The sequence below is a fragment of the Phalacrocorax aristotelis genome, chromosome 1, assembly GCF_949628215.1.
Source record: "Phalacrocorax aristotelis chromosome 1, bGulAri2.1, whole genome shotgun sequence".
Taxonomy (NCBI): domain Eukaryota; kingdom Metazoa; phylum Chordata; class Aves; order Suliformes; family Phalacrocoracidae; genus Phalacrocorax; species Phalacrocorax aristotelis.
Window position 1 is genome coordinate 201,225,328 of NC_134276.1, and position 24,357 is coordinate 201,249,684.

Sequence of the window (24,357 nt, forward strand, 5' to 3'; positions counted from 1 at the left end):
ATAACATGGGCAATAAATTAATGTTACTTCATAGTTTTACTACTACATTACACTAAGCAAGCTCACACAAAAAATATCTCTATTAAATGAAGCTTACATTCTTTCAAAGGAAACATTTTTAAGGAATTAATTTTTAAGACATTTAATTGGCTTATTAATGTTTAAAGTTTAGCATTTTATCTTGAAATGGTGTCTCAGCACTAAGAATCAGGGAAAATTGAGGTGATTTCACTGGAGTGGGAGGTAGCAGATGGTGGTATAAGAAGAGATCCAGTGCTGAAGCCCAAAACAGACTGTAAAATTATCAATAAATTGATTGTCCTCTACATACACCCAACATAGAAAATAATATATATGAACATTAGAAAGGTTAATTCTCTGAACATACTAAAATTGTTCTTTCTTAAACACTAATCTGTGCAAATGTATTTCTCATCCGATGAAATATATGATAATACTTTTTATATAAGTCCAAACGATACAGCTCTTGCTGAAGTGCTAGGAAAGTCTGACTGTACGTGCACAGGTACCTGACTGTATAAAGTTTACTTTGTTGTAATCTACTTTAGATGTTGTATCTTCAGATAGACCTAACCTAACATTTACCAGCTAAGTATAGAAACTACAGAACTATATACATATGATTGCATGCAGAGGTACACAGTAATATTTCCACATCTAGATGATCTTACATATTCCACTTCAAAATCAGTTTTAAAAAGCCTTATGAAACAGCTACTCAGTCACTGCTGCACTAAGGCAATGTTTTTCTAAGGAGATCAGGACATAATAGAGCATTTAAATGTAAATTCTTTCAGTAACAATTACCTAATTAAATATGTACATAACCACATCAATATTTCTCATTGAAAAAAAATCCTAATTACATATTTATGGGATAGAAATAGCTTTTGAGCTGTTAAAAATTGTCACAGTTTAGCCCCAGCCAGCAACCAAGCCCCACACAGCTGCTTGCTCACCCCAGTGCCTCGGGTGGGATGGGGGAGAGAACTGGAAGAGTAAAAGTGAGAACACCTGTGGGTTGAGATAATAACAGCTTACTAATTGAAATAGATATAATAATTATTATTATATTATACAAATGTATACAGCAATAATTATTAATATTATTATAATAATGAAAAGGAAAATAACAAAAAAAGAGATAAATAAAACCCAAGAAAGACAAGTGATGCAAATAAAAACAATTGCTCATCACCAACCGACCGATGCCCAGCCTGTCCCCAGGCAGCGATCACTGCCCTCATGCCAACTCCCCCCACTTTATATATTGGGCATGTCAAAGGGTATGGAATATCCCTTTGGCCAGTTGGGGTCAGCTGCCCTGGCTGTGCCCCATCCCAGCTTCTTGTGTACCTCCAGCCTTCTTGTTGGCAGGCCAGTATGAGAAGCTGAGAAGTCCTTGACTGCTTAACAACAACTAAAACATCAGTGTGTTATCAACATTATTCTCATCCTAAATGCAAAACACAGCTCTGTACCAGCTACTAGAAAGAGAATTAACTCTATATCCCAGCTAAAACCAGGACTAGGATTAACCACCAAAGTAAAAACTTTCCTTTCTTTGGGATACTGCGGTCACAAAGATAAAATACCAAAAAAACCCAAACAAACAGCAACAACAAAAAAACGCTCAATCACCTCATCAGTTCAGGCTTAGGTAAGCATGACCTTTTTGCATTTCAAATATTCCCCTATTGCCAGTCATGTTTTCACACATGCAACACACTGTTGACTTGTCTGTTTTAACATTGTTAATAATCTTACACTTGTTTTCAGTTGATCTGCCACAATTTCCTTAAGACGCAAAAGGAAGCAAGATAAATATATTTATACATCAGTATAAGAATGATGTTTTAAATATTAATCATTTTACTTATTAGCATTACTTCTTGAAATAATTTTACTGCACATGGCGAATGTTATAATCTCCTTTGACCTGGAGAACAAGGTTAATCACCATCTCCAAAACCACTGTAAACTTGATTACTTTGGCCTAATTTTTATCTCTTTCAAATTCATGTACAACCCTGCAAGTACTCTCAATTTGTTCTATCACAAAAGAGTAAACACTTCATATACTTATTCTCTAATTTCAAATTCTGCATAACAGTAATCAGTAAATCATTGAGAGATTTCCTTTAGTGGGCTTACATACTTGACAGTAATATTTTCTACTCAGGCTTTTTCTGGACTAGATGTTAATGGCTTCTTTCCCCCCCCCCCCCACACTAAATACTCCAGAACTTACCCTGAACTCCTATTCATAACCCACTGCACATACCCTCACAGAAACAGGCTTGTTTCAAAAATGATAAGTTTATTTGAAAAATGGGGAAATTCTCAGCTCATGTTGCAAATTAGAACAAAAGATATCAGTTCCTCACAGGATGCAGGCAACTGAGATTACCACTCAACAATTCAGATATGAGAAAGATGAAAAATATCTCTACTACTTCAACAACTCTACCACCAAAACAGGGTATGAAAGAGAACTAAGTAAACCACGTGACCCACAGTGGGTCTTTGACCCACAGAACTTGCATAATGCCAAATACAAGACTGGCAACCTCTTACACAACCCAGTGAGAAATCTGGCCAGTAAATGCAGTTTACATTTATAAAAAGAGGCACAAGCCACATCCTTGAGTATGACATTATTGCAAAACAGGAGTCTTCAGAGCATAAATGGTGACAGCTCTTCTTAAAAATGTATTTTAGCAACAATGAAGAACACAACGTTCAGCACAAATTCTTCTCAGAGTAATCACTTCAACAGGTTTGCTGCTGTCAACCAAAACAGATTGCCAGGGAGAAGTGGTGCATGTGATACCAAATTACGGGACTAGTAATTAGCATCGTGCATAATAATGCATGATGAGCACAGGATGCTGATGAGCGGTTTCTTAGAATGCCTGATAAGGAAGTTTCCTGAGAAATCCAAAAGGTGCTTCAAGAAAAGGAAATGAAAGATTAAAGGTTGAACATGTGCTTCAAACCACATTTTTTAATTATCACCTAGTTTGTCCTTAACATTTATTTTTTTTAAAGCATCGAGCCTAGGTATGCGCATACACACAAACAAGCAGTACACAAAACAGCAGGAATGAGATAAGAGTAAATAATAGGGTGGTCAAACAAGTCTAAAGCAAGCCTTGGGAACACAGGCCTTGCCTGTGCTAAGGTATGGGATTGATCACAGGGCTATTCCAGAGATAATCACTCTCGCACTGTATTTTTTAAAACGGAAGAGCCTTCAAAAAGAATCTATAAATGAATGTACGTTTTAAAAGGAATTATTTATTGGGGGGGGGGGGGGGGGGGAACAACTGCATGAAAGGCCAAAATGTATTTAAAAGATTAAGAAAGCTGTCTATGTATCTGCATGTTCAAGGGTGAATTTTAGAAGTACTGAAAATTAATACCTCTTACCTGAAACTATTAAAAAAAGGAATTGTCTTGTATGTAGTTACTTAATATTAAAAGATAGGCAAAGAGAACTTATTTGAACAATCCCATAAACAGTAATATATTCAATACATTACCTGGATAACTTAACCAGGCTAAAGGTTCAACTTAAACTTGGATAAATATAAAAGTAATAAAAATTATCCAACAAAATGTATGTAAATATAAAAACTCTTAAAAATTCAGAAGTTGAATTTTTCAGTGACAAAAGACTGAAAAATTTGCCACCGTCCAGTAAGCTCAGCACCCATTTGCATATGAAAATAACTCTATAGAAGCATAAATTCTCCCACTCATGAAGAAGTTTTTATTTCAACCTATTATTGTCATTGAACTGAAAAACTAAATAACTTCTCAAAGAAAAATGAATGGCAGGGGAAATAACTGTTCTTCATACATACAAGCCTACGATCGTGGCAGTTTGCCACAAATCCAAACTATGCAATATTGGTCAAATTTCTTAATCAAAACCACATGCTTCCTTGTTCTGTAATCTCCCATGTCATTCACAGTTAATAAGAAAAAAATCTAAGTACCACCCATTATTTGCACTTCTTTGCAAAAATTGAACATACTGAATTAAAAGAAGCATTTTTGAGAAGAATGCACTGGCAACACTCCTTATATTGCTTAATTGTTGAGTGACTTCCTTAACTATCTTAATCTGCTGTGATTTACAATTTCCCAGTGAAACTGCTATGTATGCATCTGTGGCAAAAAAGCCACAAGGCTTGCTTTATTCACAAGATTCAATCATATTTTTACATAGCACATAGGTATTTATCATTAAGATAATCACATCACATGGTACAACATCTAGGAAAAAACCTGCTCCATCCACTCAAAAATAAAGAACATGGTTTCTTTATTTTTCTTCCCTTATGTTACCATAAGAGAGGTAGTGTCCTTAAACTGCAGTTGTACTGTAACAAAGTAAACTTTCCACTCATAATTAACTGAAGACCGAACATGCAAATCAGTTCAGAAATGTCTTTGATGACAATACAATTCATAAGTCAATAATTTTTTTAAAGTATTGGTTTTTATTAGAACTAACGTGCTATAAAAGCATTAAATATTTTCTGTTTCTATGAAATAAGGCTATTAAAACATATAGAAGAAAAATTGTTTCGAAAAAAATCCTTTTTTTCCTTTTTTGGTTATTGCGCTTAAGTACTTATTTTTTCACTTTTTCACTTTATAATTAGTTTTCCACAGCTTAAAGTAGAAATTAAAAAATTCAGATCCCCCAAATTAAAAACAAGCAAAAAAATCCCCATATTGAGGCAAAAGCCCAATTACCCTATGATTACTTTGATTTAAAAGAAGTTTGCATTTAATCTACAAGCAAAGTCTATACAAATTTAAAAGTTTCAGCATACAAACTTCTGACAACTGTATTTGAATTGGTTTGAAATCTACAACTAACCACAAATCTCATTGAAAATAAGACACAAAAGCTGTTTACCGCTGTTTAAAGCACTGATCCACCTAATTTGAAAACTTTCTCTTGGATCTTGAGATGCTACTGATCTATACAACAATATTTGAGTGTTACCTTCCTGACATATGTACAGTATGTTATCATTGCTTAAGTAAGTCTTTCTCTTTTAGCTTTTCTTCCTGTGAGTTACCTCATAACAAAGACACAAAGTTGTGACATTTGGATGCCAAAAGCCATTAATTTCCCAGTCTATTAGAAAGCATGCTTGAGAAGATTTAGATCTGAGCTTATAACCACCTCTGTGCTGCTTCACTATAGAAAGATGATCATTAATTACAACTATATGGAAACCATGGGGGAGAGTAAAACGAATGCACAAGCCAGAACCAAAATATGCAGCTCCCTTTGGAATACACATCTCTCCCATGGTTACACTAGTTGTAATTAACTTCCTCCTTCTTCACAATTCTTTCATTTTTACACTTGCAGAAATCTTTTTGTTTCTCTTCAGGTTCATTTTACTGCTTCTACCATTATTCAAGATCTTGTTTTCCATTTATTCCCACGGCCTAATATTTCCAGTTTGTAGTTTCAAATAAAATACCTCTCATTACTTCCTCACTGTGCAAGTCTATTAGTTTCTTACTAGCCTTCAAAAGATATTTCAAACTTAAAAGAAACATATTATCTTTAAAGTAAGATTCACCAAATGTATTCTTAAAATTCTGGGAGTGTGCATTAAGCATCATGAAATAACAAGTCTTCCTTAGACACATGTATTTAAAAATGTAGAAATACACACACAGATGCAAAACAAACTTAAAAAAAGATAATTAAAATCCACATCAGTAATCATATTCAAACCCTTAAACACATCATCTTATGCACCAAAATAGGACTCCATTAGTACATTAAAGAAAAAAAACCACCAACCAAAAACAACCAGAAGAGCTAGAAGTAAATACTTGAATAATACAAAAAGACTGTGATTTAACAATTTAACAGACAAATCTGAGATAGCTGAAAACCTCACATACTTACAATGAATACAAAAGACTAGTTCTCACTTATTTATTCTGATTACTAATGACAAAATTTGAGCTCGGTTTTACTTATGAAAATGTAAAATAATATTTAATATAGAGTACAGTAGGCCAGAAGAAAATCCATATTAAGCCTCTAAACTATTCAAGGCACTTGAAGTAGAACACAAGCAAGATTATGGATTTCCATCTGAAGAACAGTATAGAATCACAGGATGGTTTGGGTTGGAAGGGACCTTAAAGATCATCTAGTTCCAACCCGCCCTGCCATGGGCAGGGACACATTGCACTGGAACAGGCTGCTCAGAGCCACATCCAACCTGGCCTTGAACACTGCCACGGACAGGGCATCCACAGCTTCTCTGGGCAACCTGTTCCAGGGTCTCACCCTGGAACACCTCACAGTAAACACTGCTTTAAAAGAAAAAATAAAACAGCAGAAAATAAAAATCACACAGCCAATGGAGCAATTGTTGTGATCTAACAGACTTTCTTGGAGAGAATGTAAATGCCTGGTAGTAGTAAAATGATGTGGAATAAACTTTCAGGAAGGAAGGAGACAGCAAAGAACCTGTGGTATAGGAAGCAATTCTGCTCACCAGGCAGCAGAAATAGAAGAGAAACTAGTATAATTATGCTATCTCAGCATTTGTACAACTCATCTGTTTAATCAAAGTATAAAATTAAATTAATGAAACTTAAAGGTCTTGAAGATTTCCTCTAGTAAAAGACAGAAGGTAGCACGCTGAGTGACTCAAACTGGATGAACCTCTCAGTGAGCTGAAACCATAAAGCTAGGGGGAAAAAAAGTATAGCCAGAGAAGAAGCAAGGCAGGGTTTGTAGGACGAACATGTATCTTGTCACACCAACTGATTTATTAGGGAGATAGCACAAAAGCTGCTTTCATGGACTATAAAGACATATTACCACATTACAGAAACGTTAATTTAATTTTGTTAGAAACCTTTGGTTAGTCCTATTTGACCTTCAAAATTTCTTATTAATTTAGGGATTTGTTCTCTACATCTCTTATAGCAAAAATTTAAAAGAATTCCTCTGATTCTGTTCATAAGACAAGGTCTGGAAAGTTTTTTCACAGGAAATATCTAAGCAAAGAACCCACACAGCTCCCCTGCTATCGGGTGACATCTTAAGAGGTTCCCTTCACACCTCTGTCAGACTTCTTGAATCTTTGACAGGCTTCCTGGCACTGGTACGATTTGAAGAAGTTTTTATTAGTAACTTACAAGTCCCTACCTGGCTTTCCTCTAAAATGTAAAACCATGATACTCATCTAAAAGGGGATTTAACTTCCTGGGCTTATAAACTTCTTCCTATTTTTCACATTTTGATTCTGCTTTTTGGGAAAGTCTTCACATCAGTTTTACTACGAATAAAAAACAGAGGCTGGGCCATACATTGTAACATACTGGTTCGTATTCTCAACATACTCTTCTTTCAAACGATACAGAAGCATGCAGACAAAGGTAAAAAAACTCCCAACCCAAAACCTCAAACCCCACCTGCAGATGCCTCCACTCACAATAATGTGCACAACAGAACAAATAACAGGAAGCTGTAAATTTAAGGAAATATAATCCAGTTACTTCTGCCCTAACATCAATAAGAATTTTTTGTACTAGAACAAGATATTATGTTAGGAAGAGTAGGAAGATGAAGGTAATCTTACACCTACAGACATAAATGATTCAAAAAAATTTATATGAAATGGCAATTGCCATTTTTTCCGTTACTATCTTATGCCAACAAAGATCAAATATTTTTATTTAATTCTCTATTTAAGAAGAAAGCACCATTTTTAAGATAAAAACAATGAAATCAAATAGTAGAACCTGGAAGTAATTACTACCAGTCAACAGAAATCATTAAGTCTGATAAATCCTCCATCTGACTCTTATTTAAACCTTTGAGATAATGTTTGCTCCTTCAATAGTTGCTGTTGCAGCTTTTCTCTGTAGCCAATCTTTCTTAATCCCTTTAGACACTTTTTTTTAAAGCTCGTCCCAGAACACAGATCAAAAATACAGAGACTGTTGCTTACTACACTTTCAATTAAAATATTGCACTATGATAATTAGATATATCACTACTTTGAAAACAGCTTTGGGACTGAGAGCACACAGACTTAGTATGTAGATACCACTCTGAAAAAGGAAGAACATTTTCTTATATGACAATCTGAACCACTCAGGTATTTTCTTGTTAATTACATGAAAGTCCTCTCCTTTTATTCAAAGTGCTACAAAAATAATGCTGACATTTGGGAAAAAAAAAATAAAGAAAAAAAAATAAGTTTGAGGATTACAGATTTTTACCCTCTCGTCTCCTGAAGAAAGGCAAAGCTACATTTTAATGTAACAATGTTTTTCTGTGAAGGTATATTCATAGGAAATCACTTACATTTTTAAATTTGAAATACCTGAGTAACCTCTGGCGTACTCTTAGCAGAAATCCACCACCTACGTTTTGTCTAACTTTTCTATTCCTTGTATTACCATATTTCATTTGACTGAGAACAAGTTAGGAATAGCATTTAAAACAAGGGAAAGCATCTTTCCTTTTATGCTTCTATATTTACAAAAATTGGATCCAATTGCATGAGATAAATCAGGGCAATTACACTGAAGAATTGTTTTTAGACAAATATATTATTTCAGTTTGAGGACACTATGAAATTAGCATAAGCACAAAGGAATAGAACAAATACTTTCCAAAGTAAAAACAACTTACACAAATACATACTTCTCTTATTTATCAAATAAAAGCTCATGAGAAAAATTTTAAACCAAACTGTCATCTTGAATTGTATTGATAATTTGCCCACAGAAGTATGTTGAATATATAACAGTTCAGAACTACAAAATTCAAAGACAGCATTATCTGAAAAATTGTTCGAATAGTCAAAAAATAGCATGAATATCTAGACTGTAAATAGTAATGTTATAAAGCAGTGCAACAATCCTACTAAGATCTGGTAGAATCTACTTTACACTTTGAAACTAGAGAGCAAACTGTTTCAAATGAGAAGCAAACAGCAATAGAGAAGCTTCATAAAACTCAAATGGATGAATACAACTGCGACAGCTTTTCTCGTCATCCAAACTTGAATTTAGATTGATGAGTACATAAGAATAAATGCAACAGAAAATTTAATTTAACAGTAAAACTGAAATATTATTACTTCATTTTTCAACAGGTCGTGGGGTTTTGAGCTCTACCTTTACACATTTTAGGATTTTGGTTTCATGAACTGAATTCTGATATCCCTGGTAAAATATCTGCAATTCTGTATGTTAGAGTTAAGTTTTACATCAGCATGACAATAGACTCCCTGTTAATGATTTTTTTTTTTTTGCACAGGCATCTTTCATATATACTTTATGTCCTTTTTTTTAATTCAGCATTAACATTCAAGAATCTTTGCTTTAGTTATGTTGATTGCCCTTTCTTTGAATATTTAAAAGCCTAAAAATATCTGGAAGACGAATACACCTTAAAATTTCAGTGTTTGGTGTTTTTTCCTTTCCTTATTTTAAACAGAAACTCAGAAGACACTATGAGCAATTAATACCATTACTCAAAATATTAATCTTCTCTCAGAGAGAGAACTAAAAATAACAGGCAATTAAGCAGTTGGATATACTTACTAGGATAACCTTAATGTCTTTTTCACTTCTGACAGAAATTGCTAACCGCAGTGAGAGAAGTCGAACTTTAATTAGGCTTATTCCACTTCAAAAAGATAGGAACCTTTTTTAAAAGTACCCCCCGAAAAGTTTCAGTTAAAATAAGTTAATTTTTCCCTGGCAGATAGTGAAGCTGAGGTTACATCCTACTTCCTCTACTAACACACCTTTATGAACTGAATACTCAGCACTGTTACTACTATACTTCTGTAATAAAAATAAAAAAGACATTTTATCACAGCCCAGTTCATAAGAATAAGAATTTTGATTTTACAATTTGTGTGGTTAAGCAAGGGGATTTTCAAGAACTTAATTTTGTTTCAGTGGAGGTCACGAAGATGACTGGAGTTATTTTCTCGATTCCATCAATATGGTAAGACTTGGAACACTTTGTTTGGTGGAACTACTTTGTTTGGTGGAACTACTTAAAACATAAGGAGATTATAGAAAACACAACAGAAGTAACAATAAAAACAATTCTACGTACAATAAGCAAAGAATCAAGGAATTTTCAGGGGCATTAAAAAATTTTGCATATTAGTCTTTTTTTTAATTAATCTTCAAGTTGAAAATGGCAACACTGCTTGGTTACCACAATTATTGATAAAAACTAGCTCAGTTCGTCTCAAATTTTTCTCCAAGAAGTCTATTGGATGCAACCACTCACCCAGCACTTCAGATGAAATGTTATAAATAGCTTGGAAATCTGACAGTATATTGAAAACAGTGAAATCAAAACTGAAACACAGAGGTAGAGAAAGATTGATTTTGTAAAACAGTATTGTCTATTATAACATATCGTAGCCATTCAAGACAGTACTATTAAGTTTTTACACTAGAAAAGCAGATTACCATACCCTACATCTGTCTGTTGAGATGCTTTTGAGTGCTCCTTAACTTGCTAAACGAAAAGTAAGTGGAATTCACAAAGTCTTATCACAAGGGTGCAGCTTAACAACACAGCTAAAGCAGTCTAAACCCAGCATTGAACAGAGGTCTTGCTTCTCCCTTCTTCCCTAACATGCTCCTATCCCCACATCAGAGACATCCACCTCTGATCCCTCAGATAAGAGCTGCAAATTACATTATTCATTTCATTATGGGACTAATTTCCTGCCAGTTTGGCTGAACTGACCCACTGCGCCAGAGGAAAGCCAATGCTGAACAAAGTGAAGACAGGAACACGTACTTGGCACTGGCAAAGACAAAGCAAGGCTACCAATTTTGACAGCAGCAAGCCCTGATTTAGCTGTGTGATCTGAGAACACGGCAAGTGAACCCTTTTCTGTCCAACTAAACCTGATTTGGGAATAAATATGCAGCTCCACTGCTAAGTTTGAAGAGTGGTGAAATGAAGCCAGGACAGGCAGGGTACGTTAACCTCTTGAAACAGTAAATGGAACCTTGAAGAAGATGAATTCTACAGCACAAAGTAATCTAGCTCACACAGTTCCAAGCCCTTACTGGGAATCAAATATTTTAATGAGTAAAATCTATGTAGCAATATACTATCACCCAACTACACCAAACAGTTACTTGTAGATGTGTGCTCAGATGCTCATTATTAAGACCCTCTCAAAGTTACTACACTCCAAGAAATACCAGTAGCCCTAATTGGGTTACTACAATTAGCTAAAAATCCACTAATTCAATAAGTAAATCACCTCGTTTTGACGAAAGCAGACTAAGGGAGATCTCATGCAGACAGATTTACTCATATATTTGATACTGAATGCCACCACAGACTTCCAGTATGTTAAGCAACTAGGGAAAAACAGTAGGGAATAAACTCTATCACTAGCAAGCCACACACAAAGTGCATACCTGGATAAAGCTCAACTATATTCATTAGGACTTCTACTATTATAACTACAGGAAAAAAATAGTACTTAACTGAAATAGTTTTATAACTCTAAGCCAGAACAAAATACTCACTACAAGACTACAGCACTACTGCAACTAAAAAATAAATATTCCAACTCGTTATGCTGAAAGATAAAGATGAGTTTGTCCAGGTAAATAATTAAAATATTCAAACACAAAACCAAAAGTATCAAAAGATTAAAGGCAATTTATAGTTCATTGGCCCCCTATTAATCAATTCTCTCCATTCCACAAGTCCTGCAGACATATTTGACCTCGTTCATGCTCTCATTCCTTAACCCTTCAAAAACTAAGCATGAGATGTCCTCTTAAAACCATCCAAATTTTCCTTACAATCCTGTTTGCACTACCTCCAGATATACTGCTTTATTAACCAGCCCTAGACACAGCAGTATGTTATGGCAAGCACTGCAAGCTGACAAACAATTCAAACAATCCACTGCTAGTTATTTTCACATGGATTCTCCTCCTTGATTAAAGTGAAAAGAAGGATGTAGAATAGTAAGATTTCTTTACCCAGTTAGGGCTGAAAAACTGTATTATATATTAATAAAGTTGCTCAGACATTGTGAATGGTACATTTTTCTTAAGTAAGACATACATAAAAACAAATTAACAAGTTAAAAATATAATCTAGTCAACCAAGTGCTTCAGAAGAGTGTTAAGGGATTTTTTTAAAGCACTAAAATTTAGGTCTATATTTTTATCTCCTTAGATGCAATGTAATTTACCTGGAAGAACTTAGGTGTTTTTTCATTACAACTCAAAAATATTTAAGTGAATAAAAACAAAAAACAACCCTCTGAATTAGAGAAGGATATGCATGTATTTTAAAGTGATTACAAATTCTCAGAATACACTGCTCCTTCACAAAGATCAATTATAACAGGACTATAAACATCAATCTAAAAATCGCAGTGACTTAAAAATAGGGCAATTAGCACTTTCTGCACCAAAAGAATGGTTGAATTCCAGCTGAGGAATCTGATAGGTGATATAGAACAGAAGATGTACGGAGGAAATGAGACCTATAAAAGGGTCTCTGGAAGCTCCTAAATAAAGTAGAACAAGCCAAATCATAAGAAACAAACAGGATGAAATATGATTTGGCTCCACGAAGACTATTTAATAATGAGTTCAGAAAGACCCTGTTAGGACTCTCTGTTAGCACCTATCATTTCTAGCTGCATTCCCACCACAGCCAAAATCAGTTTTGCCACGCAGCACCGAGGACTGGTACAGAAGTACCAAGACCTCAGTGCCATGGATGGGCACAACACAGGTCTCTGCTTACTTGTGGACCTTCTTCACCTTTTTCACAGTGCAAAGCAGGAATTGTCAATGTGTAAAAACAAATTCAAATGCTCTTTATCTTATTCATCACAGTCTTCCCTCTCCTCAGCTACTCTGTACCAGTTTCAGAATACTTTCACTGGACAACAGATTGGCGCATCAACAGGGTGAAAGTGGGGGAATATATTCCAAGAAATTGAAAAAGTGAACGGTGGTTATTTCACAGCAAGCTGAGATAATGCTGAACAATTTCTGCATTGTATTATATTATGAAACACTTGGTGTATACATACATATGTATATATATACCAAGTGTTTCATAATATGTAAAAGCAAAGAGTGCTTTCAAGAGAACTGACAGGTAAGTCAGAAGTTTCAGATCATTGAGTGGCTCGTCTGTGTTGCAGATCTTTTACAGAAGAATGCGTATGAAGTTTTCTGATCTTCTGTAGAAGACAGAATTGGGTTTTCAGTATTTTCAAGACTTGAATTAATAAGAGTTTTGTGTAAGCTTTCTTCCCAAGTCACACAGATAACCATTCAATTATCAAAGAATACTTCACAGAATAATGTTCATGTTTATGAGAATTTCAGTCAATTTCACTGATGTCATGAGTATTACTACAGAACATCATTGAAATTATTAACCAGCAGCACTGAAATACACCTTTGTATGTGGAAACTACAGTACTGGTGATTTGGATTAAGGAGAGAAAATATAATGTGATAAAATGGAACTTGTGGCATCAAATTTTCATATGACGGAAGAGTGACTTAATATTTTGAATAGTTTTTCATGAAAGTTTTACAACAGTTAAAAATGAGGAAATATTTTCTTAATACTTTTACAACTTGCAAGAAAATGTTAAAGTGTCAGTTATGCTTCATCTCAGTGCTTTTATGCAGATTTAATTTGTATAGGTTTCACAAATGTGTAAATAAAAACATTTTAATACAGTATTGTTCAAAAACATGTATTTATTTGAACACAGAAAAGCATTAAAACAGTAGAAGTTTGTAACAGTGTAATGCCAAAATTATCAAAAGTTCAAGAGCATACAACAACCACAAATAAAATTTTTTCATCTCTCTAACTGAGGAAATCCCTCACATTCCTGAGCACTCTGTGCTGGGAGGTTTTCCAGCATTTCTTTCCTGGTAAACCAGAAGACAGCAAGGATGATTCTCTCAGTCTCTAACCACATGAAGGGCCTGGGAAGGAGAGAAGCATCCAGTTAATCCAGTTATAGCTCCTTGTTCAACTTCCATTTTTGTCAAAACAATTTGTCGTTCCCTCAGTTCCACTCAGTCTCTTCTAAGTAGAATAACTACAAACATGTTACAACTCTTCCACCTCATCTCCTCAAAACCCCAATGCATGAGTCCTACTCATAATTCTCCACGGACTAGTGAATTGGTGGAACTAAATAAGAAAGGTGTAGGTATTTAGACCGCAGGATTAATTATCTCAAGTTACTTTACATAGAGCAATCATGATTTCAGCTTTGTCTTGTAAAGGAAATAATGCATACTAAAACAAAATTTTACCTTCCAACCCTGTAAGTATTGGAAAAAGTCTTCTAGCAGCTCTCTGGAGTCAGTGGATTAAGACTCTTTGCTCTCTGGCTTACTGCCTTATCATTCAGAAATTCAGTTTTATGTACATTCTAAACAGATTTACTTACTGCATAAAAATTACAATTCTCCTGAAAAAAAAAAAAACTCAGCTAAATGGACAACTCTTCATCTTTTATAAACAAACACTGAGGAATTACTTCAGATACAGCCATGACAATGCTCTGAAACATTACTCCAATTATACTATGAAAACAACAATTTTAGATACAGCATTCAACAAACTACACAAAAAAAACCCCAAAATTAATAGTTTTAGGGTTAATTATTTCAGCAGCTGAAAAGGAAAGAAGGCAATAAAGAAAGGTAAGAGAGCAAGCTATAGACAGAATTGGCTTTTCCAAGACCAAAGAACCTTTGTGTTCTCACTAAACCCCATTATGACTTGAGCCTGGAATAATTATTCTATAAAGTCACGGTACCTTCAATTTAAAAAACAGCAGGCAACAGAAGTTGCATTTAATGCCTTCTACAAAAGGATTTTAAAATACTTACAAGGGTAAGACCCCTCTCTCCAAAGTTTTCAGTTCATGAGTTCTTGTAAATATCCTCAAATTTTCTCAAGCTCATTTGTTGCAAGAAGATTGCAGACAGTATCTCAATCACCATTCCCGTCTTCAGCAGGCTTGTTTTTCTTGACATTCTTTATCCAACATAAAATGAAGTACTACAGTAGTGCTCATTTTCTGCCCTTGACTTCCTGCTAACTCCTAATTTCCTCCTGATCTAACAGTGCTAGGGGTCTCACAGTGATCTCACACAGCCATCCCATTTAGCAACGGCCTGACATGCACCCTTATAGCGCTCCTCTTGAGCTTTCATCTCTCTGGATGGTGAATAAATCCAGGTCCTCTCTGTAGTTCTAGATATACACACAAGGCCCAGTTAATTACTGAAATGCAGGTGTAATACTGAAATGTCAGATATAGTGAAATGTAGCTGACTCTACGCACCAGAAGTCACAAGCAACTGTGCAGCACAACTTCGTATTTGGAAACAACATAGATCAACAGGAACTCAGAGCAACACGAAAGTATATAGAGACAGCAACGTGTGGCAACTTGAAATAGGACTTGCAATCCAGTGCAAAATGTCCTTGTCCACATAAAGTCAGCAAACACTGAGCAGTCACATGGTTTACCTTATCTCATTAACAAAATACCTCTGGAATTTCATCTACATGGTCAAGATTCATTTTGACACAAACTAATACGCTACAGAGCTTTCAGGAAAACTGCCCTGACAGTAATTAGCATTTATTCTAACAACACATTATAACAGTACTTTGTCATATAGTAGGTTACACATAAGCTTGAAATAGTTTTCCAAAACCAGTACCATTTGAAGTTCTAGAGAAGCTATTATATTATGGAAGAATAAGCTTACAGATCTCTAGAATTTTTCACGGAAGGGACAAAAAAAAAAAAAAACAGTTGAGAATGACGTACACAATCACCTGGTATGAGAAAGCTAAGGTTAAATTCCTACTCCTCATAATTTAGACCAGAAATCCTAATCTGAATCTACTGTGTTCCAGCACGGCCCAGTACCTGCCCTCTCCAAAATTTTCTTTAATTGCAGTTGTGCCTCTCCTGGCTTGGTTTGACAACCAAGTTTTATCTTGCTGAAAATGTTATGGTATTCTGCTTTTATTGTAGAGTGGGGAGCTAACGAGGCATCACCAAATTACACTTTCATCACACTTACTCTGCGGGAAAGGTTGACAGAATGCTATCAACACCTAACATATTCAATTAATACATTCAATCAGTCAACCTATTCCAAATGTGTGAACCTATGTGCTAAAATTAGGTACCTCAATCTATACTAAACCATCAACACATCTATGACTTTGGTCCTTACAAAAAGACCCACAAACCTACTTTTTGGAATTCAGATATGTGCTGGTTTTGGCTGGGATAGAGTTAATCTCTTTGCTGTAGCCAGAAAAGTGCCAATGGCAGCACACTGATGCTTTAGTTGCTGTTAAGTAGCGGCTCAGTGTCGCTAAGAAGCATCTGTAGTAGTTAGGGACCATCCCAGCTTCCCCTGCTCTGCCACGTGGGCAGGAGGCCGGGAGGGGCGGGGCCACAGCCCAGGCACCTGACCCCGACTGGCCAATGGGATGTTCATTCCATACCACGTGACGCTGTGACCAGCACATTAACGGGGGCAGTCGGCGTGCGGGGGGAGGGGGGGCAGTTGCAGCTCAGGGACTGGCAATGTTGGGTCAGCGGGTGGTGAGTGGCTGCAACACATGTGGGTTGTTTCGGTTGTTCATTCCCCCCTACCCTGACCCCGGGTTTCACCTCTCTCCCATTATTTTCCTTTTCATTGCATTACTAATATTCTTGTTATTATTTTATTATAAGTATTAAACTGTTCTTATCTCAACCCACGAGCTTTCTCACTTTTACTCTTCTGATTCTCTCTCCCATCCCACCAGTGGGGCAGTGAGCGAGCGGCTGGGTGGACTGAGTTGCCATGTGGGACTAAACCACAACAAGATATGAATGAAAATAAATGTTACTAGGCAAGTAAATTATCACTTCTATACAAGTCATTTGAAGCTTCAGAAGTTCTTTAACAACATTTTTCCAAATGGTTTTTGGATGTATTTAGCAGAGCAGAGACTCCCCTTGTCATGCAAGATTAAGGGTTAAGGTCACTTCCAGTTGTCACAAAGCTAAAATAAACATGGCTTGCCTCCCACCAAAATATTTGACAAAACTGCAACTGTGTAAACATTATCAGAATATGCCATCAGATTATCTAATCAGCACAGATCTATTATTAACAACAATGCCATTAGTAATAATTTATTATTACTCTTTAATAATCTTTTAGGACCTTTTTTTTTAATTATAGAAAGAACCTAAAATAAATGGCATTATTTTCAATAGCATGAATCAGGACCCAAGTGACTCAGAACTGCAACACAAAGGTTTCAGTTAAATTGAGAAAAATACAAAAATCAGTAGTTAAAAGAAAGCAATAAATAAAGCAATTTAAGGTACAAACCAATATTCACTTAAAATCAGAGCAAGAATCTAGAGTAGAAGTCTATGGTAAATACAGAGTATTACTGGAGTAAATATTAGATACACTAATAGCTTAAACATTTTTGTAAGGAAGCTTCTGCATTTATTTCTATCTAAATTACTTAAGCACAATTCACAGTCTGTGTTTTGAATCCTTTTGTAATCTTACTACATATCTCAGGATTTTCGAGGTATTTGATAAATTTAATATCCCCATTTCAAGTTTAAGTAAAATGCACACTCTTATTCATTTTTACTTGAATGCATCACTCAGTGTAACTTCAATATAGTAGAAAGACTGAAATCAAAAAGTTATTTAAAGACAAGTCTTACAAAGTTTTTATATGTCACTGGTGGAAATAACTTCTGTTCACGCTTTGCCAGGACCAATATTACACTGAAGTAAATACCTTCATTTCGGTATTTTTCTTATTACATAGATATTAGCTTTTAAATGAGCTTTTAGAATACAGTTATGAGTTTCATACCATTTCAGTGGCAAAATATCTTTTATAGTTGTCAGTTTTTGAGTTTTGTCTTTCTTCACTGGACACTAACTGGAATAACGATGCTCCCCAATATAAAAAACACTGTCAAACTAGCAAATACATTAACAATCACCAGGGTCTCCAAATATAAGTTGGTGGTAAAGACAAACTTATTTACCATATTAATTAAACGGTCTATTTAACACGGAATATCAATTCTCTAATCACATCTCATTTGAACTTCTTATTTCAATTAACAACCCTAAAGACTACTAGAGGGCCTACTGTTCTAGGATCATTAAGAACATTTTCATTATCTGTCAAATGAGGGAGTAAAAGGCAGAAACTGCAAGTACTCTCAGGAGTAGGCCTCTACCCTACTTAAGAGATGATTAGGGAGAAAGCAGCAGTAGTTCTCATTAGTTGCTTAGCAATGAAATGTCCCCCTATGAAACAAGAAAGGAATGAAGCAACAGAGGTGTTGCCATACAAATGAGCAAATGGATAGTCTATCATCCACTCAAGGATAATCTGTCCTTCATTAAATCTAATCAATCTGGACTAAGACGCCAATGGGCATCTTGCATAGAGAAGGTAGGAAGAATCCAGTATATACAGTCTCACTGAAGTAGCCAGACAACACATTGCTCAAGTTTACACATAGGCATTGTGTATTTTCATTGTATGTGTCCACGAAAAATAGAAATACAAGGAAAACAATTTTATTTCAAGACAGATTAACACTGTCATTTGTACTGTTTAACCTCACCTTTTACACCCATAGTTATATCCAAATTATTAATGAATTGTTAATAAGCCATACTCTTAATGTTTATAAGACATAAATACTAATATATACACTTAAGATTTCAATGATATTCTAGTAAGAGGTGAGTATTTAACCAGAGTTCACAAAATAAAAGTTTTCAAAAAGTATATTCACATGTAAGGCCAGAAACGCAACAGAAATACAGCTATCTACACTACTATTGTTAGTAGTGTTGTAAACCCCAGAAAAGAAGATCTCTTAACCAGAGAAATTTCATTACTGCTTCCTTAATTTTCAGACCCTAATTACAGGTTGCCATTCTTTCAGACACAGATCCAGTTTAATAGGCTTCCTCTACATTAATTTCCCCTGCCACTCATTTAAAAGGTTTCCTTGTTTCATGGGGGTTTTGTTGTTGTTTGGTTTTGGTTTCTTCAACTATCTGCTCATTTAATATGTACAATTCAAAGTTTTCACAGAAAACATGAATTAGAAGACAGAGAAAAAGGGAGAATAAAAACACCTATGAAGAAAAAAGCATCAAGAATCACAAACACTTCCTAACTAGAAATCAAGATGAAAGCAAATGCTAGATTGTGGTTTTTTTCCCCTGCTTTCAGATCTGACAAACGAGAATGCTGTCTGTGACTTTTACAGAGGGCTTTGGTTGGTTGGGGGTTTTTTTTGGGGGGGGAGGTTGTTTGGAATAAAAACCTGGAAGATTCTTGAACTCCACTGACTACTTAAAGTTTGATTGCTTCTCAGTATGTACACAAATAGAATTATACAGATTTATAATGACAAAGATTTTATAAAAAATTCTGTATCAAATTATGCTTTGATTAGCTAATCCAAATTGTTATTCAGACTAAAACAAAGATGCTGTTCCAAAACAAGTACCAATTCATAATTCAGTATTAAGACAAGCCTTACCTATATATTCACAAATGAAGACTACAAAAAAAGGAGTAACAAGATCATTTATGCCCTGAACATATCCACTGGCTGGATGACGTATTGCCCAGATAAACAAAATTCTTTCAAAGATCTGAAAAAGAGTTAAAGAAACAATCAGATTATTTATCAAGTGAGGAGCACATTTTAAACAAGACACTTGAAAATTATACAAGGACAAATTTAATGTCAGAGGTACTAGTACACAAATATGCATACAAAAGCATAAATGAACACTTGTATTCATAATTAAGTTCCAGTGCTGAGTAAGCTTCTCAGTTCTTCAAAAGGAAGAATTTTCAGGGTATTAGCACATCCTAGAAGCAATCTAGTATATAATTCAGTTACAGTAGTTACAACAAAGTAGCATTTAATTACTGGAGGTTTTCCAATAACATAAAATTCCTCTTTCCTCAAGAGACAGAAATACAAAACCACCTTCCCAAGATTTTTCACCTCTTTGAAAGAAGAACTTTCTCAATATAGCATTCTATTTATTCCTAATTAACACAAAGAAGTACTTCATATAGCTTAGATTGTTTAATAGCATGTGATTAAAAACAGATTCCATAATAGTTAAGCTTGCCTAATACTGCAGTGTGGGGTTTTAGACTTCAGAAGCATGTATACAGGTTAATAAAAAAATCTGAAAAATAAAATCAGGCAACTGCCTGCCGTATCACATAACCTCACTCCCTCAACTCTGTAAACTGTACCTTGCTTAGCATCTGTAAAAGCTCCTAAGGCCAGAACATATCTGATCACAGGAAGGACAGCACGAGAAGAGCACAGAGCAAGGAAATGACATAACTTATCTCTGACACAATGCAGGCCTGTGGGAAGCTGTATTTCCTCCCTATTATTTGCTTCTGAACATGCCACATATCTTTAAAATGCTGCAAAAAAAACCCAGCAGAGTGGAAGCTGCTATGTGCTTTGCCCTAATTACAGGTACTCAATCAGGTACAGTCTTCTGAAACAAAAGAGTGTTTGCTCTTTCCCTGGAAGGTCTGCCCAAGAAACCACAATGCAGAGGCAGGTAAGTGGAGCAGAGGCAGAGGAGCTCCAACCAAAGGACTACATCGCTCTTAAGACCAGGCCTCAATATTAGTAGAAAAGGAGAGGTTTTGTAAGGACCCCAAGGAGATCGCACAGTTTGCTGCAACACCAGAATTCAATGAATGCTGAGGCTTAAACAAAGCCCATAAAAGACCTGCCCTGAAAGGACGCAATAGGGAGAGGAAGTTTAGTTTATAAGCCTGTACTATTTCTATTCAATCTCACTTCAAGCTTTTGCTAGATTAAGAAGTCACTATTCTAATTCTGGTTTAAATAAAATCTTGTTCTTTAGTTGAAAAGCCCTCTTACAGTCATTTTCAAGTAAGGAAAGGTCTAGGTATACAAGACTCGCGTGACACATATGAAAACCCGGGCATTTGAGTGTCCCATCACATGCTTCTACATGAGCTACCTGAAGCTGAAACACGTCTGCACTTTTTTCTTTGAAAACAAGTCCCAGACATCAACATCTACCCTCTGCCACAGGTGTCTTTTGAGAATCCTTTCCTTAATCTCCAGGTTTTATATTCCCCTGGCATGCTGAAAATCTACATAACGAGACAGTCAACAACAATAAATATTAAAAGCTTTGGTGGCCACCAAAACACAAGCCCTAACACAGCTTGTGTCTGATCCATTACAGCTACAATTAAGATTCAGTTTTGGAGCAACTATAAGGCAGAACGGGAGGTATTCATTTAGCAAATTCTTCATAAAAGCCTCTTGTTTTCATTAACCAAGATACTCCTTTACCTATAAATTCTTCTTGGTGCTAATCCTGTCACTTCATGTTTTTTAATATCCACTGTATATTAAACTGAAAAAACACCAACCTCTGCCCATCTAGCAATAGCCAGTGGGGTTTCATTGTCTATCAACAACTGTATAAAGACCTTAAGTTCTGCCATTTACAGCTTGCTTTTACATTTCAGAAAATTATAACTTTATGAAGTTACAGTTGTTTATGTCATATTTTTACTCTTACTGGAAAATTGCAAATCTGTCTAGGTCAGTTAGCTCACAGCCATCCTTCCTGCTCTGTCAGTTGCCATTTCTAGTTTCAGTAACATTAGTTTTTCAGTACTATCAGTGTTATCATTCTGTGTTTTGCTTCAAGCAAATACCTTTCTTGAAAACAAGTATCAGATAGGGGTGACTAGAAAAACCTATTTAAATAATAATTGATTAATTAGAACTGTGGAATAGTGATGTGCACTAGGCTAAACAAAAAAATCCTGGTGCAACGGGGTTACAAAATATGCACAGTGAGAAACAAACAAAAAAAATCAGTAATTCAGTAAGAGCTATCAAAATGCCCTTTGTAAAAACTGTAAGAAGAGTGCTTTTCATGAAGGCATGTCTCAAGTCAAATAACCACAAAAGTTGTACCACCAAGCTTTCGTTTCCTCAGAACCTAGTAATACACATAGTTTGCATTGCAAATTGAGATGCCTATGGATTTTAAAGCATTATTAAAATCCAGGTACGAAAACTAAGATGAGAGGGAGTTCTGGTTGCATTTTTGTTTGCTTGGTTTGGCGGGGTTTTTTTAATACTATTGAACAGGAAGGATCACTCAGTGATTGGCACACCAGATTTAATACCCCCAAATGCATCGAATCAGAAATTCAACAAATACACAGTGAAATAGTGTTTTCAATTTCCTACCCATTTTAATAAAGTCTCATTTACTGTTCTGAATTGAAAAAAGTGAGCACTGAATACCTGAAAGGCAGGCTTATTTAACTTTCTATACAGCACTCATCACTGTGTTCAAATAGGACTCATTAAAAAGGTCACTTTCCCAAAATGTTTCTTCCTTGATTTCCAAACCAGCAACAGAAACTGGAATTACTTTTCTACTGTGAACCACTACAGCTCATGAGATGTCATTACCAATCATTATTCTCCTTTGAATTTAACTTTGATTCATGACAACAGTAGGAACTATATTCATACACAAAAAGAGAAACATCCACATTAGCTTAAACGCAGATTTTTAATTTCTTGGGAGTTTTGCCACCTCAGAGGAAATCTGAAACCTCCAAAGCTTTAATCATGAAAGCTTTTGAGAATTTGTTTTTTTTGTTTCTCTAAGTGGAGAGAAAAAATAGGTGGGGAAAAATTTATAAACTATGTTTAAATAGTGTTGTTTCCTTGAAATTACTTCTCCCATGTAATGCAAGCTTCCACAGGAAATATACAGCCACGTACTATCCATTTCAACAAAACGCAGTTAAAGATAAAGCAGAAATTGATAATAAATTACAAACTATTCCACATCAACCAATTAATTTTATTAAACCTACACTTACAGTCACTAGTCTTTAAAATAAACTTGACTCAACTCCTTTCTCCTCCTCGAGGGCCCAAAAATTTATAATATTTATTCCCAGTCCTTCAAGTCTTCACTCCAACATTACCTTCCCCCTCTCCCGAGCTATATAAACACTTTAAACAGATTTTGAAAGGAACATATGAGTTATTTCCACACATCAGACTCAAAAGGCCTTTTTCTAAAATGAAGCATTTTATTACAGAAACCAAATAGCAAGTTCAGATAAGAAATTAAAACACCTTTATTAACTCTAATGAAAAGCCCTTTAGGAACAGACTCAGATACCACCAAGAATAACAAAAAGCCTGGAATAGTAACATTTGGAAATGGAAGTCAGGACATTGTGGGGTTTGTACAGGTGTTATGTTTATGGTCTTTTGACTAGTCATTCTTTTTAGCTTTGTCACCTACAATCTCTTCACCTCATTGTAAGTAACATTCTCCCTAGTACCAGTATCATTATTCTAAATCTCTGCAGCATCAAAAATATGTACAAAAACCATCCTAATATCCACCGTAAGAGCCTTCCACACCATGCTATCTTTCAAAACCTGTCTTTGATCCATACTCCAATTCCCTTCTCTTCTTTATAGCTCTTGCCACCTGACCTTAAGCAAGTGGAAGTGATGGTTGCTCACCTGGGACCAGCAACAGCTTCCCCCTCGCAGGAGGGGAGTGAGGTCTGGGAACAAGGCCCCTGTCTGCACTGAGCCCTTGGGAGTAGGAAGGGATCCCCTGTGAGGATAGGGGATTAGGCTGTGCTAGGATAGGGCTCCAAAAACACAGAAAGGGAGAGAAAGGAACAAGGGAGAAGTTGGATGTTATGATCCTTCCAGCATCATTTGCACTAGTGTTTCTAAGATGACATCAAGAAAGTTGTGCTTGGGTCTTTCATATCAGAGAGGAAAGGCAAAGCCATGTGCAAGCCCACCCTCCCAGTAGCCCACACATCTAGTCAGGAGATCAGTGGAGCTCTAAAAACATCTAACACATGAAGATACTGCGGCTGTGTAAAGTTCAGAATACTGATGGATCAGTAAAAATTAAAATCAGATCTCCATCACTTCTTCACAACTCAAATACTTCCCACATTTCCCCTTATCCCACTGACGGCTGCTATCCAACCTTTTCATATTCTTTTTCTTCTGTACCTCAAGGCCACTCACTCCCAACTAACAGTATTTTATTAAAATACACCTTTGTTTTACACTG

At 35.5% G+C, this 24,357-nt stretch overlaps 1 protein-coding gene across 4 annotated transcripts in view; it reads right to left on the reverse strand.

Annotated features, from left to right (window-relative positions):
- TBC1D22A (TBC1 domain family member 22A) overlaps positions 1–24,357 on the reverse strand; it is a 187,664-nt gene that overhangs the window by 118,844 nt on the left and 44,463 nt on the right. For all 4 annotated transcript variants that reach the window (XM_075081294.1, XM_075081292.1, XM_075081293.1 and 1 more), the window contains exon 8: positions 19,728–19,842. In XM_075081294.1, coding sequence (XP_074937395.1) covers positions 19,728–19,842 — 115 coding nt within the window. The remainder of the gene's footprint in view (positions 1–19,727; positions 19,843–24,357) is intronic.